General features: G+C 38.6%; 1 protein-coding gene across 2 annotated transcripts; it reads right to left on the reverse strand.

Annotated features, from left to right (window-relative positions):
- Window positions 1-183: 183 nt before the first annotated feature.
- On the reverse strand, window positions 184-9834 carry ACTL6A (actin like 6A). 2 transcript variants are annotated; one of them, XM_075761510.1, is made up of 14 exons: window positions 9663-9834; window positions 8613-8689; window positions 8246-8420; window positions 7773-7873; window positions 6358-6455; window positions 5756-5850; window positions 5412-5518; window positions 5238-5327; window positions 4991-5052; window positions 4557-4671; window positions 4124-4204; window positions 3050-3145; window positions 2108-2194; window positions 184-1497 (listed from the first exon to the last, which is right to left on the reverse strand). In XM_075761510.1, the coding sequence occupies exons 1-14, from the start codon at window positions 9685-9687 to the stop codon at window positions 1417-1419; spliced, it is 1290 nt and encodes a 429-aa protein (XP_075617625.1). In that variant the 5' UTR covers window positions 9688-9834; the 3' UTR covers window positions 184-1416. The 2 variants fall into 2 exon arrangements, with proteins under 2 accessions (XP_075617625.1, XP_075617626.1); XM_075761511.1 differs by lacking the exon at window positions 9663-9834 and adding an exon at window positions 9220-9558.
- Between the last annotated feature and the right edge of the window lie 12160 nt (window positions 9835-21994).

Below are 21994 nucleotides of genomic sequence, written 5' to 3' on the forward strand. Positions count from 1 at the left end.
TGCAAACTAGACTTTTTCTTCCGGTATGACAGTAGCTGGCAACTTCTGCCACCCATTGTAGCTGACTACATTTTGCCTCATTTTGGCACAGAAATGTGGTTTGTCAATAGTTTTGAAAATCTAGAGTAAGCAACTTTGTCTCAAAAGCAAACTAGTGGTTATCATGATAAGACACAAGCAGGCTGTTTTGATAAATTACTTTATTGTGTGGAGGTAATGTGAAACTGCTTTCAACTAGAGGCCTCATCATTATTTATCCACAAGGTCTTTTAGGGTATGAAAAAAGTAGCAGTACTGTTTACATTTTTTTAAAAAAATCAGTCAAATGCTATTTGGTTTTCCCCAGCTTTTAAAATAAGGAGCAAAACTTCATTGTGTCCCAATACAGAACATCACAGAGTTGTACATTAAAAGTAAGCTTAACTACAACATAGAGCTGCATCTTCACAGCCAGTTCCTGCTGAAAAAATAATCATCCTACTTCCTGTGACCCTGAGCACACACTCCCATACAAAATGTAGGCACTTCTCAACCCTGCTATGAGTCAAGTGAGGGAGGTAAACCAGCAGCAAACAAGTAGTGACTGCCCCTTCAAGTTACAGCTCCCTGTAAACATGTCAAGCCACATCCTGAGGGTCTTCTATGACTATTCTCTTGCAGAGACAATTTTTTGCCTTAACTTCCCTGGCTCAAACAAGTTTTGCTTCTCGCCTGTATCACAAAGGCATTATATACATTCTTAGAAATCAGGTGGAAAGCACTGATTGTTTACTGAAATGAAATTGCTCCGTAATAGAAAATTAGAAAACCAGTGCTTAATAGAACATTCACTTCATGGAATGCAACACTTTTTCATTAGAGAGTAAAAGTTTACACTGAACTGAGTCACCTATAGTAGATCACTAAATACAAACTTTCCATTTTTAAAACAGAAGATTGACTTTCTCTCCAGGTACTCACAAAGTTGTTCAAATATAAAAGACCAAATTTTATTTTTTAAGAGAGAAGTAAGAGCAATTTAAGGCCAAAGTACCAGCAAGGAAGACTAATATATGAAAGTAGACAAGAGATTTTTTAATAAATTTGCATGGGCATTTGCAAGGTTATACCTCTATCTATTAGCTAACCTGTAAAGCTGTTCCCAGGAAAAGATACTAGAGAAAATAGACATTTATACAAAATTATAAAATGCTTGTTACATGAATTATTGCTTTACAAGGGATGTAAACATCCTTTTTCTATGATAGTACCAATTAGGTCTCTCAAAATTTCTAAGGTTTGTTAAAATGGAACTTGAATTATGCAAAAGATCCAATATAAACTTTCTACAAAAAAGAGTCCATCCCATTCCTGAGTATGCTAAAGCTATAAAACAGAAGGAGCACTGAGCAGGCAGCAGTTTTCACAGTAAGAGGCTTAAGGACATTTTCTTTCTACACACTGTTTCCCTCCTTCTTCATACTCTTGTTTAGAAATCCACATCTGTTGAAAAGTACCCTACAAAAATAACAAAAAAACCAAAACAACAAAACACACAATAAAAAAATAAATCAGAAGACAAATGAAGGGTAAGTGAAACACGATTAGCTTTTCTTAGGAAGAAAACCAAGCAAGTCATTACATTAAATGAAGTAATGTAACGGCCTGCTTAACTACCTTTTCCTTTGAGTTTTATATTGCTAGCGATTAAACTAAAGGCAAGAAGTAGCAGTACTGAAGGCTGATGTCAGTCTCCCTTTCCCACACTGCCAAATGAATCCCCACAATCCATTTCAGTACTCAGTAACTTGTAGAATTAAGCTCAGAAATATGATGCAGAAACAGGTTTGCTACTTTCATGGTATACAACCTACATGTAATTTCTAGATATCATATTTCAAGCCTGCACCTTGCCATTGAAAACAGGAGAATGTGGCAAGTTATTTTTTGATTGGAAAAGCTCATCTTGTCTTGTTTTTTAAATAGATTCCCTTCACCTTACCACAAGGATAGAAAAGATTAGGATTGCTACCGTAGCACAAACTCTGCAATACACACATACATGGAATTACATTTTTGGGTGACAGCACTGCTTAGCATGGGAACATAGTAACACAGGTTTACTAACCAAAGAAGCCAAAATCGAACCACCAATCCATGAGCTGAACCTCCGCTCCACTGTTGTGTTGTTCGCTATCAACTTCAGGCGCATGCTCTGAATAGAAAATGAGGTAAAATGAAAGAACACTCAGACAAATTGTAGGCTGGTGACTTGTAGGGACAAGAGAAGGACAGTACAAGAAACTTGGTGTACATACCAACAAGCAGGTGAAAAAGGTCAATTTTATTTAACTTGCAATAATGCTCATCTGCCTTGTAGTTAGAATTCAATAACAGCCATAATGGAACAGAACACTCGTGGCTTTTATCTGGCCTCCCAACAGGGCGCAGCAGCAACTGCTTAAGGCTAGAAATAGGGCAGGTAGGGAGCAATACTACTCACAGTACATATTGTCATCTCCAACACTGGGCTATTTAAAATGTGCACTGAGACTAAAATGTCAGCTTCGCTGAACGCAATTCATCTAGTCCTTTTTGGACCCATTCATTCCTTTTACTTTCAAAATGTCTTGTAGCAATAAAATCTGAATTTCAATGGGTTCCTCCTCAGCTATTACAAGAAGCAGTGAACAACTATCTTGCTCAGTTTCTCATAACATTCATGATTTCAGAGTTGCTACAAGCAGAACATTTTTTTTCTTGAGTATGAATATTCAAGAAATATCATAAGCTACATGTGCTCTCAAGAGCACAGGTGTAATTTATTAATACATTAATGGCGAATTAGAATATTCAGAAAGCATTTATAATATCTGCTGGAAGTCATCTCATATAAGAACTTTTCAAGACTTATTTCTTTAGAAAAGGACAAGATTTCTTACCCCACAGAAATCTCTTCAGCTGTTCGGTTCCTAACAAAGTCAAAGCTATGACACATGCTTGTCCATTTATGCGGCAGAAAAGCAAAATTATATGTAACTCAGCACAGTAATTTAAAGAGTTGTTTTACCGGTGGAGTTTTCTGAGACAGCTCTCTGTTCAATCTGTCTGTGAAACTCTGTATTAGAGTGTTTCCTCCTGCTACAATCACACTACCATAGAGACCCTAAAAAGAGAATAAGAAACCTACAATACTAACTCTGAAATCATTCTGAAAACAACTGTTTCACAGCATAGAGGAAGGGCACACAAATAAATACAATCAACAGCAATAATGCATCACTTCACACCAACAGTATTACCTCTCCCAATCCAATAAATTTTTTAACTGCTTGAAAAATATTTCAAGACAACTTAATATTAAACTATACAAGGAAGACAGACGCCATGTGATTAATGATTCTAAATATTTTCACACAATATTTTCTACTATAGAGAACCCTACACCTACAGATGCCTCCTGTATCTGAACTGTTGGTTTCCTTACAGCTGGATGTTCCAACCACAAAGGAAAACCCCACAGCACTGCAACAGTTTACAGTCTCAGTCACACTGCAGCTGGCGAAGACAAATCATGCCTGGCCTACTCAGCCAGCCTGACAACGCCAGTTAAGAGGAAAAATTTTTGAAACAACCCCCATGCAGTCCATATCAAAGCTGAGTATTTTCAAAATGACACTTGAGAAACTTAGAATATAGTTTTAAAACCAAATTTTTCCTTTAAAACCTCTTTTCTTCCTTCTACTCTCTGCAAAAGTTCCGTATGATTGTTTATGTCTAGAAAGTATATCTGCCATGCCCCAAAACCTGAAGACAACAGTCAAAAAGTTATGAACATAAAATGCTCATCTGAAGCCACTCCAATGTACATTATGCAGTGACAGCCACAAAATCTGGACATTAGCTATTTAAATATAGGTATAAACACCGAGTAAAAAAACCTTCCTGATTTAGCGTTTTTAAGACAAAACAGTAATTGTGCATATTTCTATATACAAATACGTAAGACTTAGAGATTTTAATGTGTTTATCATTATCCTAGGAAATCCACATTTCTTCATCAACAACGTTCTAGTTCCCCAAAAATTCTTTCCGCACAAAAAGAGCTATGCCTTAAAATAATACACATCTGACTAACACTTACCGGCCTGATGTCTATATCACACATTCCAACACTTGTTGTGACAACGTGGCTCACACCCAACATCGTGTTACCAGATAAACCCTAGAATTAAAATTAGTAATCTACACATCATCACTTCAAAAGAGCAAGACATGAGCCCTAGATGAGTTGAATTTACAAGTATTACTAGAGAGGGAGCTTAAGCATTTTAGGGAAAGAAAAAGAAAAGAAATCCTATTTTCCCATTGAGCTCATCACCACCCATTTTGAATTACATTTCATCCTTCACTTGCCCAACCCTAATACAACACAGGCAAATTCTACACCCAAGAGACCCACCCATTGTAAACACACACATACAAATCATGAAATTAAGAACATCATACAAAAGGAAGCCATGTGATAATCTAGTAGTTTAAAGCCTTCCAACTACTCCATATCATAGTTGTTTTACCTTTACATTAGAAGGGTCAAACAATCCCTCAGGAATTTTTAGACGCTCAGCACCGAAGTCACAGTTATAGCCATTGGGGAACTCATAATGAACTGTTGGCATCTGTGCTGCTACCCTGGAGCATCAGTCAGAAAGCAACATATCAAAGTGCTATGGAAACAGGATGTTATCTAAGTAACATTATAAACTGAGGTTTCAACAGGAATATTGTGACTGATCTGACTTACACTTTCGATAACATTTATTATGATCACATACATCTTGTAATATTAAATAAAAAATCACCACCTGGATGTACACTGTATTTCTACTTTCAGAAATAGTTTTTATCTAAAAATTTCTTCTGTAATAAAACCAGCCAACAGCAATGAACAGGCTAAGCACCCCATGCACAACTGATAATTAATTTTACAAGAAGGAAAACAGGAACGTACTGTTCATCATAGGTTGAATCTGATACTTGGAGGACAGAAGCTTGGAAGTCCTGAATGACACACTATGGAGTTAAGAATAATATGGTTATAAGAATTTCAGTCTTGAATTCTATAGAATGTATAGAATTAATACCAACTTTTTAAAGATTTTCTAGTTCTCCAAGGGGAAAACCTGATCTACTTGCAAACAAAACTTCTTTATGGGACACCTAGGGGAGTTTGAGAGTGGGAGAAATGACCTACTTACATTACACATGTAGTTGTGCCAAGACCTAGTGACCTGGGGTAACTTCTCTTTTCTCTTCCAATTTGCTGGCGACCCCTCACGAACTGCCTCCTGATATTGTAGGAAACACGATCATCAGTTACCATTTCAGCCTCTCCTCAAGCAAACACTTACTAAACAAAGTTACATTCTCACCTTTGAGGCAATCATATAGGGAGGAATTATTTCTATGTTCATTTCCTGAAACAATTCCCGACACTGCATAGTAATAAAGTCTCCTGCAAGTGGTGATTTTACAATACCTAGAAGACAAAAGGGAACCAAAAAACAAACAAAAATAAAATCCCCACCAACCTGGAAAGTACCAAAATCACAAATAAACTCTACCAATAAATTATTTCAGTGAACACTCTTAGGGGTTTTTTTCCTTCATATTTAACAGGATACACAGATTTAAAAACAATGATAAAACTGTAAAAGCAGAAAGCAAGCTAGGTCGACCTTGATACTACAATGCTGTTACCCATGAAAATTTTTACCTTGCTGAAGTACATATCCATCATGCACTGGAATAGCAGTGGTGTGTGTTGCTCCACTATCCAAAATGAGACCTGTAGATCTTCCATTAGCAAAACTAGCCAAAACGATTACGGAAAATATTGTAATTTTCACTTTAGAAAAAAAAATAAAATTGCCGTACAATTAGAGCATAACTAGGAGTGAGCACCCTGATGTGTTAGTCCTTGTTATTAGTTTAAAATAATTACAAATATTAATCTGAAGGCTCTGGGAATTTCAAACTCTAATGTCTGTATTTAGTAGTCTGGACAACATTATTTCAGGTCCGTTATATTCTTACCCAATATACAATGGGAAAAAAATTAAAAAAGATTAAAAAAAAAAAAAAAGACGACATCGTCTCCAAGGAAAACAGTCAGATTGGGATAACTTAAAAACTGAGCTCTAAAGCTTTAAAGTTCAGAAACAGAATTTGTTTACTTCCTCCTTAGATGTTAATGGAAAAAATAATTTGAAAGGAGAAAAGTTATACATGCTGTTATACTAGGAATTGTCTAGAATAAGTTTACTGTAATTTCCTGGTGTGGGGCAAGGGGAAGCGGTGAAACATTCCAAAGGATACGCTGTTAGAACAGCAGTTTTACACAAGAAAAAAGCAGGGATGTTGTAGTGTTCAAACATCAATTCGGTCAGTTTTTCACGCTTTGCTCTAGTATTCCACTAGAAGAAAAAAAAAAAAAAACAAACCACAAATAAGTGACCAAAAAGGAAGATATGTTTATCTTGATGACCATTAGAGCATACTAAAAGAATGCTAACATCATAAAGAAGTAACTAGAATTATTATAGCTACGGTTTCAAATCATATCAAAATTCTAGAGAGACAGATTTCTAGTAATTTACTTCCTTAGAACCTTTTAAATTCCAATTCTACTACAATATACTAATGCTTATCTATCACACAGAATTAAGTGATACATACTTTTACTGTTACAACAGAGATTTCTTTACACTTCTACAGCTCTTCCGGTATCAGTCTCTCAAAGAACTCTCTAAAATAAGTAACATGCCCATTTTACAACGGAAAAGGAACATGAAATAACTTGCCCAGATGAAAGAAAAATGAATCTATATTTTCCTGTTTCTAAGGTATCTTCCTACAATTCTACTGTACTTGCGATTAAGCCAGGATATATATCAAATACTCTACACATTACTGAAAATGTGAAGTTTTTTCCAAGCAAATACATTAAAGTAAGATTAGTTCTGTAAGGACAATGTTAATGGGAACCTCTATTCAGACACCCACTGAGCCATCAAACATGAAATAACAATTGCAAATTCATCCATAGTCCACAAGCTACAATTCAACACAAGGGAATAATGGAAAAGAAAATCCTTTTCATAAGATTTTATAAAGGCATAACTTTTGTGTGGTATGCCTACTTTTTGTATTCTTACTTTAAGATCTGCCCTTCAAATGCTGAGCATTATTAAACGACAGAAACCTTGTCTACATATTTACCCAGAAATTTGTATTCATCCACTTACCTTACAGGGCCATTTACAGAAATGAAGACAGAAAAATTAAAACTTCTCCATTATAAATATTACTCTCTGTCACATAATATTAGTTGTAAGGCTGAATGATGTGAGAGATTTTCAATAGCATTTTATTAAGAGTAACTTAATACATAATAAGACATCCAAACATTTTTTTTCTATTTTTCCAAGCAGTAAAATGAGATTATTTTTTTTAATTTTTACTTCCTTTCAGTACATAAAAACCAATAGCACATTGTAAATACCAACAGAACTCATGCAAGCTATGTCGAATCATTTTCTTTTTCAGATGTTTTTCTTAAACAGATTACTTCACAGAACCCGGCAAAGTACTGTAGAATTGTTGTTTCTGTGGTTAAGTTTTAACACTCACAACCTACAAGCCAATGTCAGACTTGTCCAAGACTAATGCCTGTAGAGTGGGCAAGAAGATACAGTTAAGACTTAACAAAATGCAAAGCCGCGTTTACTCACTGGTGCTTCGGACATAAGGACAGGATGCAAACTTGCTTCAGATTTAATGTGCATCTTGTAAGTGTGATCCAAAATTGCCTGGAAACTATCCCAGTCTTCAACTGTAACAACATTGAAGCGAGCAGATTAGTTACTTCTAAGTTTTGTTCCATTTCACAAATATATGAAGGTTTTCCAATGCCTTATTTTGTGTAGAGCTCTTTAGTCAAAAGCTATCCTCAGCAGACATACGCCTCCTTTAATAGCTTTGCAGAATTCTCTTCCTATCTAATCATCATGATCATAACATTTAAAGAATTATGCTGAAAGTCCACTAACACTACACCAACTATACTTCATGCAATTTGTAAATCTGGTGTCCATTCCTATGGCTTCCATTGCCTTACATAGCAGCTGTTTACATGAAAGCTATGACTTTTTGCCGCCTACCAATGCTATTTTAAAAACAGGTAGAAAAAGACAGAGCACCATACTCATTCCATTTTTTAAAGGTGAAATGGCCTCCATATTTTCCCTTGGAACTCTCAGGGCATTGGTGTCTATGTAGTAAGTCGGGCCCCCTTGTTTGCCTTTGTCACCATCTATCTCCATCAGAGTGCTGCCATTGTCCCTTTCTAGCACCACACCAATGGCTGTTGGAAAATCAACCTGTAAGGCAAAAGGTAAGCGGTATATGAGAATTACTAATGGTTTGGGTGGGTTTTTGCTCATAAATTCAGAGCTTTCCTTATACAATACAGTCAGAACAAACCCCAGCATATTCTGATAACTCGTAACTAACACACAAGACCTAAGGCATAAATACATGTTGCATTTCCATTGAGTCACACAGATTCTCACCTTTGGACAGTCCTCACCCGCATAGCCTGCTCTCACCGTATACGAGCCAATGTCAAAAACAAGAGCCCCAACTTCATCTGAAAAGATTATTAACAAAGAGATAGTGAATAATTATTACACTCTACTACAAACCTGACCTTTCCCTACCCACTGTCTGTTGTGCTTGCAAAAGCAGAAAAGCAAGTCAAGGCATCTTTTTCAAGGTAAGGAGAAACTTCTCTATTCAGAACTCCAGTTGCTGGAGAGCTATTAGAAGACTACAGATAGGCTTTAATTGGGACATTGCAATACCTTCCTTTGGCATAGGTAAAAAGGGGAATTTTAACAGAAGGAGAACATAGCTGCATCTAAATAAATTACAAGATAAAGCTTTCCAAAAGTACTAACTTAACAGTCACACAAAGCCAGGTGAGCTCAGACCTCCCAGAAGTGGTCAGAATTAGAAAGGTGGGCCTGAAAGCACCATGTAAGTGCAGGCTGCCCCACCATGAAGTGCCCTCATCCTTGTGGGCCCCGATCCTGAGGTGCTCTGCACGCCCTCAAAAAAACCCCAAAAACTAAAAACCAAACAAATTCTGAAACAAAACATGTGGGCTTTAGTCCTCACGGAAGGGAGTGCAGAAGTGCTCTGGAAGGAAACTACACTCCAGTTTCCAAAGCGCGGGATCTCCTCGGGCCACCCGGCACCCGAGCAGCGCTAATTCAGCCCAAGGCCACGGCTTGGCCGGTCTCCGGGGGAAGCATCTCAGCGAAACGACGCCGGGAGGGACATAAACAAGGCCTGCAGCCTCCTCCTCTTCCTCAAACACGCTACCACCCCACGTCTAAGAAACGGAGGGACCAGGAGCTTTCCGGCTCTGCTGCGGAGTTGTGGGAGAGCCGGGCCGCCCCCCCCCCCCCCCCCCCCGCGCTCGGGGCCTGAGGGAGCGGCGGGGAGGCGGGAAGCAGCTAGGGGAGGCTTGCACGCGCCGCCTCACAGGACGGCGCCGAGCTCAACGGTCTCGGGGCGGGAAAGGGAAGAACGGGGAAGCGAGGCGGCGCCGAACTCACCTCCCCCATACACGCCGCCACTCATGGCTGCCGCTGGGCCCGCGCCGCGCTGCCCGGCCCCGGTATCTGCCGGCTTCTCTCCTCAGCGATCCAGCAACAATAGCGCCTTCGCCCCTCTCTCCGCCGGCCACTCAGCCTAACCTGCAGGCCGCTGCCTTCCCGCCAATAGCGACGCCGCTATCGCTCGCCCTCCCACTGCGCGGCGCCTCGCCGAACTGCCGCTCGGACGCAAAGGCCAATCGCAACCGGCGGGAGGCGGGGTCATACCGCGGACATCCAATCCTGAGGCAGGAAGTGGGGGCGGGCAAACAAGTAAGCAAGCGTAGGTGCAGTGCGTGGGAGCGGCGGTGTGAGGAGAGTAGCGAGGTGGGGAGGTGTGAGGAGCGGGCTGGTGAGGCCTGGGAGGGCAGATGAGGTAGGGAGGGTGGAGGGGAAGGCTGCTGGGTTCGGTGGAGTGGGGCAAGGTAGCTCGGGAGTCCTGAGGGCTCGTGGAGTGGGTTTGCTGCTGCATGAGGGGTTACTGAGGTGTGGGGTGAGTGGAGAACCTCTAGGGGAGAGGGGCCGGCTGTGGAAAGGAGTGACAGTTCCTGCAGCTGGGGCCTGCCTGAGTCTTGTTACTGTCGCTGCTCGTTTGGGCTCTTCCACTGAGGCTAAAGTGTGTTTAAAGTATATTTTGATACCCAACGTTGTGGTGTTCCCTTCTTTCTTGGGGCACTCCTTTGTGCCTCAGCTCTTGATCCCTGAGGCTAGCTTGTCTGGAGAGTAGGGCAGTTCTGATTTGCCAGTTCAGCTGTCTCTTTAGCAATTGAACTTGGTAATTAGGATTTCACATCCCCTCGTTTGGCGTCAGAGTTCTCAGCCAAGCTTGGTGTTCAGCCAGAACAACCAGAGAGGGGAAACTATGAAGTTGTAGGAATTAAAGGAAATGAAAGACAGACACTTAAGATGTAACCAGAGGTTAGCATTAGAGAAGACTAAAACTCTAACTGGAGAATAGAGGAATTGGCTTAAAGTGCAAGCGTTCCTGGTGTGCACTTTTTTAATTCCTGTGTGAGCTTTTATTTTCTTTTCTTTTTCTTTTGGGGAGAGAGGTGGGAGGGATGTGTGGCCTAGTATAATCATGAGTGTTCTTTTCTAGTTCAAATAAGATACATAGCTTATTTCTGTAATACTATAGTAAGGATCTTCAAGTGATTGTATTTAGTCAGCATAATAGAATGGATTTTATTCATTGCCTTTACATTTACCTATAAAGTGTTGCATAGCATAATGAATGAGCTTAATAGCAATTAATTATTGGACTGAATAATAAAAGTGTTTCTTATATTTTCACTGTAAGACAAATAGAAGTGCTTTGGGTCTTGCTTTGTCTTATTTTGATAGGGAGTTTAGAACTTTCTACAAAGCTTTGGGTTTTTTTCTAAGTTGTGTCTTAAGTTTCAGTTATATCTCCATATTTACACTGAATTTAATCAGTGAGGTAAGAAGAGAGATAAAATTTACGTTTGATGTACCCAGTAGTTTTATTCAGGAAGTTTGTAAAGCTGTTGTGAATAGAACAGATTATTACAAATTTCAGCAAACTTAATGCTAGTGAAGGAGAAAAGCAGCCTACATGTACGTGTTTGCACTGCACCTCCCAAAATGCTGCAGTTACCTTTAGGCTGATGACCAGCAGTCCCCCTTTAATTCTCATCCTGAATCAAACCAGGAAAAATAATAAAATCCAACAGTAAGGGACAACCAGTCAGGTGGGGTTTTTTTAAGCACAATTATGAGACTATCGGGAGGTGATTGGACATACTGTCAATGGCAAGGGATTTAATTTGATGGATAGTTTGATTCTCTGTCTCTTTAATGAGCAAACTCCATAATTTTATAATGCAATTAAGAAATTAGAAATTTTTACATAAGTTATAATACAACTGCCAAATACAGATGCTAGCATTAGGAAGATAAATATAAATACTGCTGTTTCATTAACTATACCTCATAAAGTCAGTGTACCTCAATTTTGTGTTACAAAATCTTTTAAAGTTAATGCATTATCGTGATTTCCAGTATGTGGCACTAATACTCAAGGTAGAGTTGTTTGAGGAGGAGGAATTAATTGCAGATGGGAAAAGCAGTTCAGAAAATTTGGAATTAAAATGCCAGAGGATCTTCATTTAGCCTCTGCTTGTACTTTATTTTGTAGTAATGGTTCGTTGTAGTCATATGATAATTGACGCTTTGAGTCAGGTCCTGCTCTCTACACAAGCACTGGTTATGATTGATCTACAAGCCAGAAACAACTCAGCATTCTACTGCTTTATTTTTCTCCAGTATCCCTTTAACACAGAAGAATTCCTGGTGATGCCATCAGAAAAATGTGTGTCAGGGTGAAGAGGCTTGTGGCTGCATGAGGCGTGGAGAGAGGGCGTGCCTGTGCTTGACTCATCTTTACTGCTCCAGTGGTTGATCGGGACCAATAGTAGGAACTGCAAGGTAATGTGCACTCTAAATAATGCTGATATCTAGAAGCCTCAGGATTTGACGAGCGTAAGGACATAAAGCCAAATCTGTGTAATCCTCAAGAAGCCTGGAGGATACGGTGAAGGAAATTCAGACTGACAGCTGTCTAGGGCTTACCTTTCTCTGTCTTGCGCTTCTATAGGTGATTACATCAGTGAAAAGTGTATGGAACATAATCACTGTGGTTTGATATTTTACAGTGACTTTGCTTTACAGCAGTTAGGATAAGTCTACAAAATTCAATGCACAAGACAAATAGACTCCGGGCATCTTTTTTCAGCAGAGTCCAACCTTGCTTAAAGAAACACAAGTCTAGGGTTGTTTCAGTGAATTCCTGCACATCATCCTATATTTGTATAAGAGCAGGTCAAATACAGAGTTTTCCCAACGCTATCTTTAACGTACCCAAATACTTTTGGTTTTTCTTAAGTATTTTTGCTTAGTTTCCTCAGAAACAAGGATTATGAAATCAAAGTAGATAGAAAGAATGAACGTATTTTATCTGGGTTCCCATGTTCGTACAAATGGCCATGGTGTCTTGGCAGGAGTTGCAGGCGCAGGCATAATGCAAACTACGTGCTTTTCCTGGGAATATCACATATTGATTTGCTGTATGTAACATTGTATATAATAACTCTAGAGCCAGACGCTACCATAAATTGTCCATAAGAATAAATAGAAGAATAATTTTCAAAGTGAGGCATGAATCAAGACACCAAATGATGATGCTTACTAGTAAGCAAAAGTTAATTTCATCAGTGATACTCTGGAGAATCTGAAGCTTCCTGATTATTGTTTTGAGGTTCTTAAAACTTCATTAAGATGTAATTGTTTCAAGCAAGTGCATTCACCTTTCTACATTGCTTTATATTGCCAGAAAGTGATGTATATGTCAAGCCAAAACTGAACAGAATGATTTTGTTTCTCAACAAGCTGCACTTCCCCATTGGGTGGCTGATGGCCTGTTGTTTTTGAACAGTGCCATACAACTGCCAGTCAATCTCCCAGACTGCAGCGCCAGCTTTTAGATGTGGCAGCAGACTGGCTGTGACAATGGGTTATTCATAATGTCTGTGTTCCTCCTTGTTTCTTGATTGCAAAATGCATGTTAAAAGTTTTATTTTTCTTATTTTCAGAAGAGGCCTTAAATATTTATGTGAACTAAAAAAGTGTCTGTAGGTGAAAAAGCAAAATAATCATTGATACTCATTCACTCAAGAACTTTGTATGACCTCTCAACTTTCCACTTTGATTAAGTACTTGGCTACTTTGTCAATTGTACTATTTCCCTTCTTTTCAGAGATGCTGTGAGTATAAATACACTATCATCCTCCTTCTGCAGATGAAGAGCTAGAACACAAACTAAATGCTAAACCTCTCTAAAGGGCCTCACCATTGCCACACCTGACCTTTAGGTTCTTACCTCAGATTGGAATCCAAGCTCTGAGTTATGTTTCATATAAAATGTACTAGAGACAGACAACTTAAACCTGGATTTGCAACAGCATAACCACTGTACAGGATGTTTGGGCTTAGCAGTTGAAAATGCTGAGGAGAGGAGATATGTATGAAATCTGTCTGTGACTCCAGCAAGGCAGTCACGGGGATATATGTCCCAGAATCTTCTTTTGGAGCTCGTGTGTTTAACTTGTCCTTTTGTAAAAGACCCATGACTCACTCTTCTTTTAGAACATGATTGAAGGAAGAGATGATGGTGCTTGCCGTTACTATACAGTCAACTTTCCATCACCAGTAGATGGCCTGACTAGTTTTTGGAGAGAGGAGAAAAAAAAGAGAATGCATGCTGAGATTCCAGCTGACTGGCTGGAATAATAGTGGCTAGGACACACTGAGAATGAGGGGGAAAACCCACATAATATTAGTGCTGAACCGTGATTCCTATGAAACCAAATTGGAGGACTCTGGACCACTTTCCTTGTTTAGCTCAGGCACAGTATGAATTGACAGAGCCAGATTAGGTGTGAAGGCGGTACAGCAACATTTGCCTGGAACTGGTTCTGAGATTATAGGTCTGCTGAGCTAAACCAGCCCTGGCCAGAACTTAAGTGTGCCTGTATTGCCCTTCTCAAATGAGTCCCTTGTATACATATGTCTCATTTGGCTCAGATCTGGCAGCACTTACTGTTTCAGGCTTAGTGCTTGGTCTGTAGTCACTGTGGATTCCTGCAGGGCTTATTAGCTTGGCAGCTGGGCCAAACCTGACCTGGCTCAGTACCTCTCATCTGTACAAACAAAGCTACTTACAGTTGGGAAGCCAGCTTAGCCTGATAGACAGAAGATCTTTGTGTCAGCTGAGCCTTACCACTATATAAGGCGTTTTGATCCCCTGTGCCTCCTACTGCTAGAATGGAAATTTGGCTATAATAGCTGAGCAGGTAGCATGGAGTACAGATCTCCTGTTTCTTGGTCAGATGCTCTGTCTTCAGAACCTCACAAGGTTCAAATTCCTATTTTCAGCTTTCCAGGAGTGTACTGTGTTGCCTCACTAGTAGTTTTGAACTGTGATACCACGCAGCTAAGAATCATGGCACTGTGCAGCCATAGGTAAGGAATCCAAAAGGCGAGCCTGCTGATTAACCTACTCCTCTGAGAGCCCCAAGTCCCTGTTTCTGCATATGCATTCTTTATTGGGTGAAATAAGGCAATCTTGGGAGTAGGGCTGTGAGGGTGTGCTAATCAATGATCTTATAGGAGCTGTGACACTTTTTGTGTACCTTTTTGGAACCCTATTAGGCTTGGAATCATGGCCTGTTTTACTATAGAAAGCTATTTTCACTTGACATCTGGAAATGTTTCTTGTGAAGGGGAGTTTTTGGTGTAACTGTCTATTCTGTGCAACATTTGCTCTACTACTAGGAGAGGGCATAGCCAAAGTGGGGGCAGAGACTTTGGCAATCAACATCAATGTTGCAGCTTTTGAAAAACAAACTAGAGTAGCATTACTTACCGGGTTTCAAAAAAACAAGGTATTTGCTTGGTTTTCTAGATCTATGTATTACTGTATCACAAAAAAAAATATTTTTATTAACTTAATTATTAAATGGTAGGTCACTCAGGAAAAATAATAGTGTATTTGCTGGATGGTCATGTTTGCAAAGAGATTGTCACTTTTTTCTGAATTCATTCAGGTCATTACTATGACAAGTATGTACTTTATAGTCCAAAATGAGTGTGTAGAGCAATGTAATTGCACTGCAGCAAGAAGTCTGATGCAGAAAAGGGTGTGCTTTTATTCAGGAGACACCGGTTTATACAGGGAAGCTTAGGATTGCAGTGCTTTATCTGGTTATTTATTCACAGAAAATCTGTATTCTAGGGCAGTCACGCTACTACTGTTCAAAAGTATCAGCTGCTAAATTACAGCATCAGGACACATCTGTATTAATATGCTCCATTTTAAAAAGTCGTTGAGGTGGTAGATAAGATTGTTGTATTATTTGATGATCATTGAAATTGCTGTAACAGATAAGTTGATGGCATTTTTAAGAACTATTATAAGAATTCTGTTTTTCATATCACATGCAACTTTGTAATCCCTTTTTCTTTCACTTATGTGGTTATCTTTGGAGTCTGCTTCTTCTCTCTCACTACTTTTACACTGGCACAGAGTCTTTTATTTCGGTGCAGCAGAATTGTAGCCAAGAGGTGCATCAGGCCCAAGACATCTTCCTTGCAAGTGAAATTGAGAGGAATCAGCATTTCCAAGTGTTGTCAGGAACAGATGTGGTACAGTGCAGAACTTGAGAAGATCTGCAGATGATGAGCTTTCCTTGAGTCCTGATATGTCAGCTTATGTGTGTGGGTAGTCTTCATTATTTACTCCTTTATACGAAAATTAGCTACGGCATAGGGCATACTGGCTAGGAGGGTGGTCAGGGATGTTGTTTCTCACAGGAAATAAACAGCATATAAGAACTCCACTCCATGACAGTCTTGGTATTTTGTAGTTATTAATTTATTGAAACTTTTAATTATAGAAGGCTTTTAGGCGGGAGAGTTTTGTTGTCGGTCGTGATACTTGTTTTCTTTGAACAATCAAGAAAAATAGAGATAGCAAACTGTAGCACTGTGGGATGTTTGTGGTAGGGGAGAACTAATGTGGGCAAGTCTCAGGTATTTTTAAACAACTGCTTTTTGGAAACTGGGCTTATGCTACCTTTTTGATTGCTTCCACAGGTGATAAGGTTGCAGCATAAGCTATGTTATATTAGTTGACAACAGATAATCCATCTAGAACATAGAATGCATGAGTATCTTTACCCTAGTAAGAGCTTTGATCAGAAATTTTTGCTTTTTGAGACACACAAAAGAATCCAAACATGAAACACGACTGGAGGAACACAGGCCTTTTAAGCTACATAAGATGGAGCAAGACTAATGAATTGCTGGTTTTGGATGCATCTGTGTTAAAGAGCAGACTGTGTCTGTGAATTTGATTAAAATTGAGTACTAAAAGATACTAACAGCAGTTTGTTCATATTCAGATGTCTCCATTTTCTGAATGTTAGTACTTTCTATTCCTTGGTTTATCTACCTGAATTTCACTGTAATAGTGTTCCCAGTTAAAGCTAATTCATGGGAAAGCCAGAAAACCCTGAAAGCTTACAGTTTCTGCTACTAAGGAATGTGCATATCTTTCTACACGGACATCCTTGACATCAGCTGGTCTAGCTGCAGTATTGCTAATGGAGAAGCACAAGGACACGAATAATGGGTTTGGAATCATCCAACTCACAAGGCACACATCTGTCCTCTAGAAGGACAGGGAGAGAAAAAAATATTTTGCTTGCTTAACGGTGTATTCTTCAGAATCACATTCATAGCTTAGGAAACAAAAATCATCATTCACCCCTTTCTGATGACGTGACAGTGTAAGGGCATTTATAGAAATAATATGTTCTGATAGGGGTTTTTTTAAATTTTATTTTCCATAACTCTCTGGCATATAGCATTGGGCCTGCTAAAACCTGAGCTTATATTCTCCAGCTAAAAGCCAGATTGGAGTAGACACACATAAGAGGAAAGGCAGAACTTGGAAAGTATGGAGAAGACCCTGTGTGATTGTCTTACGCTAGGTGACTACAGGCATGTTTAAGTGGCTGTATTCTGAAACGTGATGCATTTCACAAGCATTTAAATGCTTGATCCAGAAAAATGCTGCACACTTTTATCTACTGACTTGAGTGAGCTGATCCTTTCCTGGGATGAATAAAATCAGTAATAACTTCCTTATCTGATGATTTCTGTCTCCAATCTTTTTTTAATGTACTGACCAATTTTTAATTTAATTTTCTAATGTATAGGCAAATTTTATCAGTGTATGGAAAGGATTCTTTAAGGATTGGCAACCCAATTTTCCATCAGGCACTACATATGTCAGACTCAGCAGCATGGCTGATACAATGTCACAAAATGGGTGTAAGATTCTGTCATCGTGCTTCTTCCTAAGACTCCGTTAGATGCCTTGTTCACTGACTGTAGTTCTGCACCAGTGTCTTCCCCTTTCCCCCATTCATTGACTGGATTTGTCCTCATTGTGCTGCCCAGAACATTCAGATGAATCAATCTTGTATACTGAGACAAAAGCGAGTTGGTAGGGTTGGATATGATTAAAAAAGATGAAGGTTTTGTTAAGACCATCTTTTTGCAAAAACCCAGAAAGTTTTTGTATATTTGAAACTACTTTTTGGTCTTAATAGTAATAACATTTCATACAAAATATGCCCATGACATGCTGCATTTGTTCTTATAAAAGGCATGTTTGGGAACAGATTTTTGTTCAGTTGTGGTGATGAGTGGAAGGTAAGTAGAAAATTTGTAGTTGGATCTGAATTTCCACAAAGGGTAATTGTGAAAAAAAATGAGAAGCATAGATTTAGACCATCAAAGAGAAGACTTACGTGAAACATAGAGCATGCATTGGCCATCTGTATATTGGTGAACTTTGCCTTCTGTGATTTCCAGACAAGAAATAGTGCTTTCTGTCGTCCTTCAGGAAAAAATGTAATATCAAAGGTAGTGTTATACTGAGGTTTCACTTTGCTCAGATCAAGATATGTCTGTCCATTATAATCCAGCAGAAAATTTGCTATTATGTTGCGAGAGCTTAAATAATTAAAAATTAGTTGTCTTTAGCAGATAAATAAAGTACACCTAATGGAGCATTATCTTTTGCATATCCTTTCTGTTCATTACTTGTTTTGTCATAAAATTCAGTCACTTGCAATGGCTTGTTTAGCCTTTTAGAAAAATTGTCATGATAAAAGTATACTTCCTTCTTCCTGATTGCAGAGGGATAGTAGATTTTGAAAGTAATAAAAATGAAGCCCTTTCTTATATAAAGCTTTTCAGTGATAGCACTGAAAGCACCTTTTAAAGGAGTTAGAATCTTTATTCACATTGTACAGTTGGGGAAACATTTTGTGAGAACTCATCCAGCAAGCTAGTAGTGTAGTTGATTTAAATAACCTGGGTCGTCTTAAATCTCAGCTCACTACCCTAGTCACGAGGACAATCAAGAGCCTTGCTGCTGATCTAGTTACCTTTTCTCTCAGGTAGATGGTGATTCTGTATAGATCTAACACTGACTGGAAAAAAGTGGAAAAAGAACAACTGAAGATACTTGTCTTTCCTCTTGTTATTCTGCTTTCAAATTGAGGGGCTGGACAAGATTCAATCAGATCTCCAGTCTGACCAACAGCAACCAGAGGGTAAGGCTAATTTACACTTGGTGTCAGTAGGCTCTTTCCAGGTGCAGAGCAATGGTGCAGCAATGTCATGCCTTTGCCACGTTCTGAAGCTGACGGCTGTCAGTGTTGCTACATCTGTAAGGAAATCTCACTTTTCCAGAGCAACTGTTCTGATTAAGATTTTTCTTTTACATCAACTTAATTATTTGATGAAGTAGTGCATGTACTTCTCAGTACAATTATCAGTTCGGAGTCTTCTGTTATACTTAGAAAATTGTATTTTTAATAGAACTTCTGTGGTAGAAGTGGGTACACTCTGCTTAATATGCTGAGTCTTCCTACCTTCATAGTTTATTTGCTCTTGAAGGATGTGGATGTAATTTTTTAATTTGGGTGTTGGCAAAGTTTCTTGCCATTATTCTTGTATGAACAAGATGGGCTTCTAAAGCTTGTCTTTCCCCTTCTTCAAGGACACTTAAATTTGAATCCATCTAAATTTCAATGAGTGCTAAATTTTACTCCAAAAAGCCTTAACTAATTGAATTTAGGCAGGTAGGTGCAGAAATATCCTAGTTGCAGCTGCTGGTTACTTCTGTTTCATTTCAGGTTTGAAGTGGGGCAGAGTTCAGATACATCTAATGTGTTCTCATCAGGAGTTCAGCACAAAACTCAGTTGTCATGGTAGAGCCATTCCCATCCAACTTTTACATAATAGCTAAGTGGTTAGAGCAGCTACCTTGGTTCACTTACTTCCTCAGCTCTTATTTCATCTCGGAATTGTGCCCTTTCCTTTAGGTTATAAAATGATCTAAGTGCTAATGCTTTCCACTATGCTCTTTGAAAGTTAGCGTATGTGCATTTAGGAATCCAGAAATTCTGAGGGCCAAAGAAGAGCAAGTAAAAGGAGGCCTGATCCTGAATTGTAATTGGTAACATATGCAAGCAGGGGTGGAAGATGCTTTTCTTGGGTTTCGTACCCAGAATTCCTTCAGTTTTACTTACTGGTGTAATGAAGAGTGGTGCAGATGCTAAAGAATCTCAAAGCACATTTCCTTTTTATCTTGTGATTTTTTTTTTTTTCCATCTAATTGTGGAAGAACTAACCACACTCAAATTTCTCTAGCTCCGTGATGGACACATCATAGTGTGGTCAAATTCACTGTGATCATGCTGTGCAAAAATAACAAAATGCTTTTTAATTTGTTCGCTGATGTTTGGCTAGAATCATGTCGTCTTTAGGCAGAGTATAGTTATCAGTAACACTAAATACAACTGCTAATGTGTTTATTTCTGGTGACATAAACACAACTCTTGTACAATTTGTACAAATGCATTGTTAGGGGAAAAATGAGGGTATGAGAACTAATGTGAATAAATATAACAAATAGTAACTTTATGTAACAATAAATAAAAGAAAAATACATCCACTCTTGTCTTAATACCACTGTGAGCTATTTTAATGGGAAATTTTAACAGAATAGAAAAAACAGAATAAAAACAGTGTCTGAATTATTAAAGTAATCAGAAACCAATTTGCTTCAATTAAAGACTTAAAGATGCTCCCAATGCTTTGATTAAGAAAAAAATTAGAAAGTTTCTTATTCACCTCGGCAAGCATCTCTGCAAAATGGAAGGTCCCTTGTGCTCCTCTGAAGCCATTTAATGCATATGTGAGCATGGATTCTCAGAACTATCTATAATGCATATAGTGCTTTCTGCTCTCAGTGGCTTTTTTCCCACTCTCTTTACGTCATTTGCCATTTGTGAGGGTTGCCAGGGTAATGACCAATCATCCCTGGAGAGATGCCTGCTAGTAAGGACAACATAGGCTTTCTCTTTTTTGGTATTCTGCAGTATGTATTTGAGAGCTATTCTAGCATCAAGATTGCAGAACTTTTGTTTAGTTAGTAGGGAGTGAAAGTTTGCAGAGTATGAAATAACAGCTTACAACTATTGAGGTAAGTGAGGATTTTTCTTTTGTATTTTATTAACAGCTCTGTCTGGATTTATTCAAAATACTGACCATCATTACCAATTTTTTTTTTTTTTTTTTTTTGCTATACATGTAGCTGACCTTGAAATTAGTAATAGCAGAGAGGTTTTGCCTAATTTGAACAATGAAATCTTAGTAGTGCTGCATATACAGCAGGTCAGGATTTTATTCTCTCTGTAATTATGAATCCCACAGCCTTTCTCACTACATTCACCATATACATCCACTCATCCCAAAAATATTTTCAGAAGAATTAATTAAAAACAAAAAAACCCCACAGTGTGTTGTAATGCAGATTACAGAGCATTAACTGTGGTTGCCTCTAAGGCAAATGGGAAATTCTGAATAGTCTTCATTGTACTGTATGTATATAATAGGCCACATCAACTGGAAACTGAAAATCCAGAGTTGAGCCCTATGCTGTAAGATGTTGAACTCCTGTTGTTTTTAAATTTTGTCTATTAAATAGACACTTGCAGGTCCATAGGCTAACTCTTTGCTCACCTGTGGGCAATAAAAAATAGAGCCTCCAGATTGATTTTTTTTTTTTTCTGGAACTGATCCTATCAGTAGAAGCTAGTGGTGATAAGTGCCTCGCAGAATGGGCCCAAATTTTCTTCTTTTGCAGGTGAGGGGACACAAATAATACATAGGAAAGGAAGCAAAAACAAAACAAAAAAATCCATGCAGAAGTTGCCAATGACCTTAGAAGTTTCTATGCCGTGTTTATGTGTAATCTGGGTTATGACACATATGACTTAAGTGGTTGGTTTGGGGTGGGGTTTTCTGTTGTTGTTTTAAATGAACTACATTGGAATTATTTTGAGTCAAGAGCATGTTTATTGGTACAACACTCTGTGTGCCGGCTTCCTGAGAGAAAGACACAATTGATGAGGTGATTGTAATTTTTTCTGTAGAATTGCTAAGGTATCAAAGTTCAAAATAGTAACTGTGTCATCAAAATTACTATTTGCTGCTTAATGTATTTGCACCTATGCATAGCTTCCATGTGCTTCACATCCTGGCAATCTTACATGTCATGATGGGCACGACATTTATTAACCAGAATAAAGCACGTACATTTATTTCACACTATTTCCTGCGTATTGCAAATA

Source organism: Balearica regulorum, chromosome 9, assembly GCF_011004875.1.
Source record: "Balearica regulorum gibbericeps isolate bBalReg1 chromosome 9, bBalReg1.pri, whole genome shotgun sequence".
Lineage (NCBI taxonomy): Eukaryota > Metazoa > Chordata > Aves > Gruiformes > Gruidae > Balearica > Balearica regulorum.

Coding starts and splice junctions, on each gene's coding strand:
- ACTL6A (XM_075761510.1), bottom strand. CDS start 9,687: ATGAGTGGCGGCGTGTATGGGGGAG. Junction 5,851..6,357: donor AAAACTGCTGTTCTAACAGC/GTATCCTTTGGA, acceptor CGTTTTGGCTAG/TTTTGCTAATGGAAGATCTA. Junction 4,205..4,556: donor TTGACCCTTCTAATGTAAAG/GTAAAACAACTA, acceptor TTTTAATTCTAG/GGTTTATCTGGTAACACGAT.